Source organism: Abramis brama (assembly GCF_963993115.1).
Source record: "Abramis brama genome assembly, chromosome: 11".
Taxonomy (NCBI): Eukaryota; Metazoa; Chordata; class Actinopteri; order Cypriniformes; family Leuciscidae; genus Abramis; species Abramis brama.
This window is the reverse complement of record NC_139973.1, coordinates 5,590,572-5,601,412: the sequence shown is the minus strand read 5'-3', so window position 1 is coordinate 5,601,412 and position 10,841 is coordinate 5,590,572. Positions and strand designations below refer to the sequence as shown.

The window sequence follows — 10,841 nt, the reverse complement described above, 5'->3', positions numbered from 1 at the left end:
TCATAGCAACGCAGACGTGATCAATTTAGCATCCCGTCGTCCTCTAGTCTAGTGGCCTCCCGTCTCTCTGCCTGAGAGGAGAGGTCACCTTGTTCAGCAGTCTGCAGTGGGCTTCAGTTCCCACAGCTTCAGCTTCATGTGCCCACTCACAGCACAAACACATAAACTCACAAAGCTCACGGATAGAGCATTTAACTCTGGGTTTTTAAGGCCCATTTTAAGCGTTGCTATGAAAACAAACAGGTCAGTTCACATGAATTATAATTTGCGAAATCACTCACAAAGGATTATTAATGATTTTTTGTTTGCAGTTCTCCATGATTAGAAGGATGGTGTTTTTTTTTAGATATCATTTATAGAAATTGCTCTCACAATAAGCAATGTATGACTGATTAAATATTTTAAAGTTGAGCCTAAGTATAACAAACTTACATTACATTATATTCAGTATCTAAAATGAGTTTTTAGCATGACTGCACTGGTACTAAAGATGTACTTTATAGCTGTGAAAGGCGCTTGCTACCATCTAATGGTGAAACTTTAGTAATGCAGTAGTGTTTGCATAGCAGAAATAGGCTGTTTATGATGAAATACTTCAAGTACAGTATTTGCTGTATACTGTGTAAGGGGTTTTACAGTCAAAGACCCAGAACCAGATATGATGAAAGAAGACCCGGAGTCAGAATTATAATAAATTAAAGAAAAGATTTATTGAAGATAGTTTGCAGTTTCATCAGCAGAAGTCATCTTCAGTACTCACAAAGAGTTCGTAGGCCGCCCCGTTTACAGTTACAAAGATCACAGCAGTTATACCCTTCACCAAGGTCTACGCTACGTCCTTGCTTCAGGTTTCTGATTGGCTGAGAAATAGATAAACATAGTAATTTTCCACACATATACAGATAGACTGAAGCATATCTCCATCGATTATGCAGCTGACACTCGGACCCTGAAGTTAGGCAAGTCGTGACCTTCCAGTTCTCAGATTTGGGTTTCTGGGTGCCAACATGTCCAGAACAACAACTCAGTCAATCTCCAATAATGCCAGTGGTTCCTTAACCTGTAACCAAGAAGACTAAAACACACACCGACACACATCTTCCAAGGTTGGATTTGGCCAGGCTCTATAAACAGGAGAGTTCTCTCAAAACATCAAGATAATGCGTTCTTCCTCTCAAGGAGAGCTACTTTAGTCTAACTGGAAAGTAAGGCTTTTACTGAGAAAGGTTCCCTTAAACTATAGACTTCATTGGCCCCTGTGACCATAGTTGTCAGAGTACCCTAGAAAAACAGATGTATGCATTGACACATTGAAGCCCTTTCTTAACAAAACATATTCATATTCAACAAATCCATATTTCATTTCTGGAAGCCGGGCTAAATAAGCAAGCACTGTTACTGCATTTAGATATCAAATACAGACATTAGAGAATGGATGAAAAGAACATTTCAGTAATCACACTGGTAACTTCTATAACAAAGTAAAATATCATAAGCCTAGAGAAGTCATTCAACTCATGTGATATTTAGAAGGAAAAATAATGATTAATATCTTAATTATAATCACTCATTACATATACATTGAAGCAGCAGTTTATTCCAAAATCCACACCCTTCAACTGCCAACTAATTTTTTTTACTTAATTTTAATATTATATAATTTCATATTATAACATATTGAAAAGGCAGTGAAGCAATATTGTTTAAAATGTAAAAAAAAAATAATAAATCTATTGAATACATCTATCAGTGTTTTTTAGGCAACACAGAGAAACCATTTTGTTTTCATGTGACAAGAAAACATTAAAGTTATTAAAATATATTATATTTTGGCTCTATTATGGACGTAATACACATTATGTTGAGGTCAAAAGGGTTACAAAAGTTGTAACCATGAGAAAAAACTTGGCACTTTTTAATGCAAACCTTATTTGTCTTTGACCTATTCTTAAAACTTCACAGTAACAGTATGGAACTAGCTGTGGAAAGACACATGAAGACACAGTATTGCGTTGTCAAACTCCATTTATTTTGTGCTTTATCTTTTGTCGTGTTTGACTGCAAGAATCAATGTACATAAACTATCCATCATTTTTGTTTGTATTTTTGCCCTTTCCAAAAGGTACAAACCATTTTTACAAACATGTTTAATCAGAGCTGCCAGGGATCATAACTTATAGGCAAATAATACAGTAGAATAAGTTTTTAAGAAAAAACAAATGTTGCAATGTTCAGTGTAGAATCGCTTTCTTCAAAAAGGAAATAGTTATGCAATCTTAAAAAAAAAAAAAAAAAAAAAAAAAAGTACAGTTACTTTATTTATTGCATCAAAGGGTCCTCGAGGCCATGCATCAATCTCATAGGCAAAGTTACATTTGGCCCATGTTAGTTAGCGCAGTCATAAATAAGCTTATGTTGGATGCATCATTCATTCACATAATGTCATGAAAGATCATTATGTCTAATGCTATGCTGCTGGCTCCAGTCACTGTGTGCAAAGGCCCTCCTGTGGTCAGTTTTGTAAGTGCAGCCTGACCTCACTGAGGTTTGACTTTTGGTTAGCAACAGCAGCATGAAACAAGAACATCTTAAACTTTTAAGAGCCCTAATTCTAGACAGTCAAGTCAGGTTTGCTGGTATAACCAATGGACTCACTCCAGGTGTATGCTTTACTTGGGAAGGCAATGTATGGAAGACAAAAATTTGAAACGATACAATGATCTTTCTTATTTTTTAGGTCCACTAAGATTTCTACATTCATCAAAGAAGACAATACAAGCGTCAGTACCAGTATCGATACAATCGCAGCATTTGCTTGGCAAAGATTAGTTTTCTGCTTTCCTTACATGAAGAAAATGTTAGATTTGAAAACACGGCAATTAACAAACATTAATTTGGCACAGAACACGAGTAGTGTTTCGTAAAAGCAGCCATGCACAAATGAATCCCTGAAGTCAAAGCACCGTGTGTCCGTAGACTTATGTAGATTAATGTTTAGGCCTGGTTAGTTAGCCATTAACTAAACAAATCTGTGTCAGTGCATTCGCAGTCTGCATGCAAGCACTTGCAGTGGGATGTGGGTCTTGAAACGTTCAACGTCTGGTTCATTCATATCAGTCGGAGCAGAACCACTGAGCACTTTCCGATAAGTGAAGCATTTCTGAAAGATTTTGGAAGTACACATAAAGATCTAATTTCACACCTTTCTAAGTCTCTGTCTTTTCATGATTCCAAGGTGCAGTTGGTCAGTTGAATATTCAATAAGCTGGTTTTGCAATGTTCTGTCGCACTTTGTCGTTTTGTATTGTGTTTACGGGCGATGTCACATGCAATAGCCAAAGCTCCGCCTTTCAGGAACCGCACAAAGTTCTCACCCACCAGTGGACCCATGGCATACATCCCTGGCTCCTTCACGCTCTCATATGTGTACGGATACACATCAAACGGGTTCCTCCGACAGCTGATTGGCTCTTCTGAGTCCAACCCCAGTGGGCGACCATGTTCTGGGAGGAATGACAGGTTGGGATGGGCACCAATCAAAACGAGTGCCATTGAGACTTGTAGCACTGTCTGTTGCCCTCCCTCATCCTCTAGCACACACTTGCCACCATGTCTGAAGGCAACCACACGGTGCTTTGGGTAACTGAGGTAACCAGGGTAACAGGTATATGGGTTGGTGTTTTCAGCAGGTGAAGTAAGAGCTTGGTTGGACAGATTGACCTCCGTCTCACCCACTTTGTGTTGCTGTTGGCTCATCATTTGGTGCACTTTGTGGTACTCAGGGTAGAGGAGTTTGGGCAGTTGGTTGAAGATAAGCGCCGGATCGGTCACAGGTCGCCTAAAGGCGTGATATACAGGCGTGTTCAAGTGGTGAGCCGCGAGAACGGCATCTGCCGCCGTCAAGCCAGCACCAACCACAAGAACTGGCTCGGAGGCATGGTCCAAACGGCCTGAGGAAATGGCGGCCTCCAGCTCCCAGAAGCTGTGGCACACGAAGGAAAGGTTTTCGCCTTCCACGCCGAGACGGGCTGGGATGTCGTGGGTTCCTGTGGCAAGCACCACGTTCTCTGCATACACGCAGAAAGGGACTTCAATTACTTCCTTTCCATCATCACCGTTTGCGCTTCTCTGGAGGCCTTCGATCTTCCAAACGGAGCAGTCAGATTCAAGGGAAACCCGAGAGAGTGAGGTCACGGTGGTGCCGCAAGCAAAGCTCCTCTCCAGACCCATTTTAGTCACATAGTGCTGGTAGTAGGACGCAATCTCAGCTGGCGTGGCCCGGTCGTTACGTAAATTTCTACACGCACAAAACACACAAATGTTAGATGATCAGTTTCATCATTTTGGTCATTTCAAACTTCATGAACTATGTGTTATACTCGTGATGCCTCATTTATTCACAAAAAAAAGCACCATTTGCAAAAATTATGACTTTGGGTGGGCTAGATTATGTTGAGTAGCTCAATCAAACGTAGCAAGATTAAAAGCACCACAAAGCCACAGTATATACAGTTTTAGCTGATTTTAACATACTTAGTTATATATAAATATAATCATATAACACCAATTCTATCGTCTCTACACTGGTTACCTATTAAGTTCCATACTGACCTATAAAGCCCTAAATGGTTTAGCTCCTGGGTATTTAACGGAACTTCTATCGCCCTACAATCCATCGCGCTCTTTAAGGTCACTAAATTCGAGGCTTCTGGTCATTCCTAGGATATCTAAGTCCACTAAAGGAGGGAGGGCGTTTTCACATTTAGCTCCTAAACTCTGGAATGGCCTTCCTGATATTGTTCGAGGCTCAGACTCGCTGTCCCAGTTTAAAACTAGATTAAAGACGCATCTCTTTAGCCAAGCGTTCACATAATACTTACCTTTTATACTACAGTTGAATCGGATCGAATGCATTAATATTATGAACAGCAGCTATGCTAATTATTTCCCATCTGCTTTTCTGTTGTTATCTCGGGACGCTAGCTCTAGTTTGTATCCAGCCTCTCATGGAAACTTCAGATGCCCCAACACCCTTGAAGAGACGACTCGACGCCTAGGAAGAGACGACTCGACGCTGGCGATATGTTATGCCCTAAATTAATACATGATTAACTAACTGTATTTTTCTATGTACATTTCTGAAATGCACTTTCTGTAAAGCTGCTTTGAAACAATATGTCTTGTGAAAAGCACTATACAAATAAATTTAAATTTAAATTTGAATTGAATTATACTATTCACATTATGTTAGCAAAAGAGAAACTATTTTTACATAGAAAAAAACTAGAGAGGAGCTGCAAGTCCCCTTATAGTTTCAGTTTAGTTCAAACTAACAATGCAAGAATATTTGCATATTTGTTTCATGTATGCCAACAATCTTTCTTGGGAATTTTGTATGAAATGTGAGCTCATTATTGTCTATGCTGATTTCATAACATGCAAACATTACTAGCCTGTGGCTAACTCGGGTACGCTTACATTTGCGCTGAATGTTGATCAGTGTACATTGTCCCTTTTCAAAAAAAAAAAAATATATATTTTCGTACTTTCGTTTATCTCTCATCCAGTCCTTCAACTTCAAACCAGGAAGTTCCATCCAGTTAGCCAAGCTGAGAGTCAACATTGAGCCCTCCATTGCCTGCCAGCAGAAAGAACAATAAACAATAACGTCACATATTGATATGAAGTAGGCAAAGCACAAGAATAACATCTGATCAAACTGGTACAAAAACTCAATAGAAGTTGCTTTCAGACATGCAAACATTAAATCACATGAGTGCTTTTCCCACAGGGATGTCCTTCTGTATTAGGGTGAACCTCATGAAACCTCTTAAACATAGTCATATGTTCACAAGTCACAAGTCATATTTCACCCTATTTCTCATTACTGTAATATGTCTGAACATTTTACTTCTGTTTCTTTTATAGTTTCTACTATGCTCAATGGTGATTCCAATTAGATTAATTAGTAATACAGACATTTGAACTATATTACAGTAAAATATACAATAAACGAATATATTTTTAATGTAATCAGCAATCTTTAAAGGCAGTACAACAAATACTGCCCAAATATAACTCATATAATATACAACAAATACTATCATGACTTTTTACGTTTCTTTTTGATGTGAAATGATTTTATTTTTATTTAGATTTAGGAGTGCAACATGACCTGGACATGTATGTGTGACATTCAAATAAACAATGATACAGTTTCCTGTAAAAGTGAACAACGAGCGCTGAGATCAGAAGCCAGAAGAATTTTAGGAGTGGCTACTTACATGCCAGGCCCCTCCAGGTGGTCCCTTTCCCAGTACAAGGTGAGGAGTGGCCCTTTCCGGCTCATGTCGCCATATCAGTGGGGAAGCGCAATCCACCCCAAAGTCGCCATCTGGAAGGAGGAGGGCATCGAAGAGCACAGCCACAGGGTTTGAGGAACGGCCCTCCACACCTTCACACAGGTACTCCAGATCCTACATGCACATGTTAAGACAAAACAGTCTTTTTTTCGTATTTGAACAAGAATGTGTGCAAAATCTTGTCAACTACTGTCAATATTCACTAATCCTTGGAACAGGCTATAGAAACTTTTGTTGAAAACCACTACACTTAATCACCACTTGTTATGTAAAGAGGTGTGGTAAATGTGTCTTGAGGGTGTGAATGTGTGAGGGTGTTAAATTTGTGAATTACCTGGTCAAGCAAAGACAGGTGAGCGTTCTCCTTCAGTTTGTTATGCAAAATTGGGTTGGGATGGAAGCCATTGGGGGAAAGGTAAGGCGTGTATCCCGACAGCAAATAAGAGAGACAAATCCCTGATGGTCCATTACCTGTTAGAAACAAGGCATGCATGTGAATACTGAATGCTCTAGAATATATTCCCCAGAGAACTTTTCATATCTCAGATGTTTGGGGTTTTTTTTGGTGTGAAAATTAAGATGTTCAAACTGAACATCTTTCTGAAATTGGCCAGGGAAGGGATAGTTCACCCAAAAATGAAAATTCTGCAAATATTTTGGAGAACATGGGTAAAAAATACTATGGAAGTCAGTGGGGCCCATCAACTGTCTGGTTACTGACATTCTTTAAAATATCTTCTTTAGTGTTCAGCAGAAGAAAGAAACTCTTACAGGTTTTGAACAACTTCAGGGCGAGAGAATGATGACAGGATTTTCATTTTTGGGTGAACTATCCCTTTAAGCAGATAAAGTTTAGAAACTGTCACAGAACAATAGTCTGAGCCTCACAGTTTTTAATCTGATGGAAGTGATGTAAGTGGGTATGTGAATGGCTGGTAAGAAATATTTTTCTCCAATTAACCGGTCATCAGCACATCCAGACTTTTTTCACATTTAAACATGGTAAATGTTTTAAACTGAAAGCACAAGGCTACTCAATTATAGGTAGCTGTAATAATTATAAAAGTAACCAAAATTGTGAATATACAAAAATCCAAGGGGTGGTGGATGTGCAGAACATTGTAATCAACAGGCGTACCAATTATGCTGAGCTTTCTGCAGAGTTCTGCATGCCCAGATTCCATTTGAGCCTGTCCATTAGTTAATTTTGGACCTTGGCTGCAATACAACATTTTAAATTGCTCACAGAAGAACAGTATAGATTAAAAAAAAAAGATGAAAATGGGAGAAAGAAACAATAGTATAAGAACAGAAATATTTGGGATGCATTTTGCATGTAGAAAAGAGTTGTGAGTGCTCATGGAAGAGTACTCACTGAACCCACTTAACCACATAAAGCTTAAAAACAACAAATATATAATGTTGACTCTTACCAATAATGACAACAGGCAGGATATCCTCAGAAAATGTGCCTTTGTTGTACAGCTCCATAGTGGCTCTCCTATCACATGCAAAAAGAGAACAAATGGCGAGCTGCAAAAGCTATCAGCACAACCATTAAACACCCTCCCAGGTCGCTACATCCCCTCCCCTTGACCCCTTCCATGATGGTCATTATTACTAATAATAGTGACTAATACTTTCCCCTTCTATTAGATAACCCTATATAATCTGCATTATAGTAAGGCAGGCTGTAAGCTTCAGACAATAATTATGAATCAACTGAAGTGTTGTTACATAACAGGTATGGCTAGCCGTTTTTTCACCAGTTAAAATGCTAATTCTATATATCAGGAATTAGATTTCTTAGAAAAAATTTCTAAGAAATCTAATTCCTGATATATATTCAATTTCTACTAGTAACAATTGTTGATATCAAGAACAGACATGTGCACTAGTAACCACGTATTTATTGATATCAAAAATTATGCTTTTTACAAGTAAGAATTGTATTTCTGATATCAATATGTGCAACTGGAATTTCAACTAGTAATCTATTCTTGATATCAACAATTGTATTTGAATGGCAGGCCATGGTGACATTTAACTAGTGAAAATACAATTAAAGATATCAAGAATTAACATTTTTACTAGTTGAAATTGAATGATTTATATCAAGAATTCGTATTTCTGTGAGTGATGTCATTGTTGATAAGAATTAAAAATTTTACTAGTGGAAATTTAATTCCTGATATCAAGAATTAGCATTTAAACTAGTAACAATTTAATTGCTGATATCAAGAATTCATATCCTGGGAATGAATAAAAAGTCGAAACGGCTTGCCATCTAACATGCATGATTACAGAAGTTCAGTGTAACCATGACTGTGCAGAATTTGTTAAAGTGACCGTGCCCTCTCTAAAGCTGTTCGCGCCACGGTTGTCATTCCGAATAGTTGACCACACGACGTGACACTTTTATTTTCTCAAATACACTTTAAATATAAGCTCTGGTCATTATTTGCATGTATATACATGTATAATGCACGTAGCAGCAGTTTAGAGACTTTTCCCGAATTCTTGAATGAAGTCCAGGGCTGCGTGTGTGGAGTAATGTTACGTGCGACTCGTTTTCTCTGTGATCTGGACGGTTTATGAAGCTGCTGCTGAAAATCATGTTCAAGTCCAACTCATAAAAATGGGTCATTCAAGTTCAACGCTTAGAAAGAACAAGAACGTAGCTTCAAAGCGTGGATTTTATCTCACAGAATTTAAAGGGATAGTTAACCCAAAAAATGAAAATGCTGTCATCAGTTACTCACCCTCAAGTTGTTCCAAACCTGTATGAGTTTCTTTCTTCTGCTAAACACAAAAGATGATATTCTGGAAAATGTTGGTAACCAGACAGTTGATGGTTAGCCACGGACTTCCATAGTAGGAAAAAAATACGTTGGAAGTCAGTGGCTACCGGGTTAGCAATATTCTTCGGAATATCTTCTTTTGTGTTCAATAGAAGAATGAAACTCATACAGGGTTGGAATATCCTGGGGGAGAATTTTAACTTTTCGGTAAACTATCCCTTTAAGACACTTGTAACGGCTATTTCCCCACTTAACGTTACTTATCAAACAAAAATGATTCGCTATTAAGTAGGGCACCGTGACAGCGAACCGCGTGCACAGGTCATTCAAGGAACTAACGTTAAATTGAGGCGTTCTGCGCTTCACAGAATTTTCCAGAGACGATATGCGTTTCCCAGTGACGACTTCATCGTTTCTCAGTCGCATTTAGCTGGTAGGATGCGCGAATAGCCTGATCAGATACCATCAGAATACAGTTCAACTGGGTTGCATCTACGGAAGATTACACGAAAGCCGGTAACCGTCTGATGCGTACGTAACTCAGATGCTTGCGTTACGTGCGCGTGCGCTTTCATAAGCGTGCTGTCCAATGTGTCCAGACCTCTAATGGTCCAGACATGCCCACGAGACGAGACAATTTCAATATCCGACGGACACATTACGACGCAAACACCTTAAGGAAACAAAGAGGAGTTATAATGACCTAGGAGATGAGATAAAATATGATGTAATTCATCAAATCACGATTGGTAATGATGTGATGCGTCTTTACATGAACGATCCGTTGCGTTTGTCACGTGACAAATGAACGAAAGACTCGGAAGGAAAAGTAATTATTTGTGTTTCCTGTAAATTATTTTTGACTGCATTATAATGATTTCTTAATTCAGAATATGATCAAGATTGCGTAGGAGGACGGCTTGACTGTTTAAAGACACCTACCTTTAATGCAAATATCCGAGATCCAAATAAGTCACGCTTCACTTAAGACAGCAAAGTCTTGAATGCACAAGCAGAGCGGCTGCAACGATACTTTAAAACAGCATGTAAAATACACACGTAGCTTCCTCCTGACTGCAAAGAGAGAAGCCGCACAGTTCCAGCCCACGATACTCGACTCGTTTTATAATTCTTCATAGTCCGTCCCATACGACCCAATCATCGCAAGTGTTAAGATATGACGCTTATGATTGGTGCAGTGTGGGGTGACGTATGAGCGTCTTGTAGCTTGTAGTTTTCCACTCACTGACAATGATCTCATCCCTGATTGGCCTGAATCTTGCTGTCACTCCACATCAGCCAATAGGCAAACATAGCGGCTTGAACAGTGTCGCTGCCATACTATCGCTACCATTGCACCTCCTGAAATTATGACCTTTTTTGGCCCCCTAAACAATTATTTTAGCCTTTCTTTTGTAATAACAATGTTAATTATTTATGGAAGATTCTTTTTTCACAAGATTAAATCTCTGAACATTTATTCATTACAGAATTGCAGCAATGAGAACTACTAAAGGCTTGTGTATTTTGCTCATATATTTTGTTTGCATATTTTGTCACTGTATCGCTTGTTTTGTTTTTAAATCATTTTAATACCCCTGACTCTTTTCCCCCGTAAATCTCCATATTCTAGTTACATCAACAACATGACATAACATCTAAAATTGTACGTCTGTAA

At 38.6% G+C, this 10,841-nt stretch overlaps 1 protein-coding gene across 2 annotated transcripts; it reads right to left on the bottom strand.

Moving 5' to 3' along the window:
* Positions 1-2,009: 2,009 nt before the first annotated feature.
* Positions 2,010-10,304, bottom strand: osgn1 (oxidative stress induced growth inhibitor 1). Of its 2 annotated transcripts, XM_084129007.1 has the most exons (7): positions 10,106-10,264; positions 7,796-7,863; positions 7,501-7,580; positions 6,697-6,833; positions 6,285-6,476; positions 5,547-5,638; positions 2,010-4,297 (listed from the first exon to the last, which is right to left on the bottom strand). In XM_084129007.1, exons 3-7 carry the CDS (start codon positions 7,544-7,546, stop codon positions 3,223-3,225), a joined length of 1,542 nt encoding a protein of 513 aa, XP_083985133.1. In that variant the 5' UTR covers positions 7,547-7,580; positions 7,796-7,863; positions 10,106-10,264; the 3' UTR covers positions 2,010-3,222. The 2 variants fall into 2 exon arrangements, with proteins under 2 accessions (XP_083985133.1, XP_083985132.1); XM_084129006.1 differs by lacking the exon at positions 7,501-7,580 and having other exon boundaries at positions 10,106-10,304.
* Positions 10,305-10,841: the final 537 nt, after the last annotated feature.

What these genes read in the sequence shown, in the direction of transcription:
- osgn1 (XM_084129006.1), bottom strand. Translation starts at nt 7,853, where the DNA reads ATGGAGCTGTACAACAAAGGCACATTTTCTGAGGATATCCTGCCTGTT. An exon ending in ACCTGTCTTTGCTTGACCAG is followed by an intron (nt 6,477 to 6,696) that starts GTAATTCACAAA and finishes ATGTGCATGTAG; the next exon opens with GATCTGGAGTACCTGTGTGA. An exon ending in CACCTGGAGGGGCCTGGCAT is followed by an intron (nt 5,639 to 6,284) that starts GTAAGTAGCCAC and finishes TTCTGCTGGCAG; the next exon opens with GCAATGGAGGGCTCAATGTT.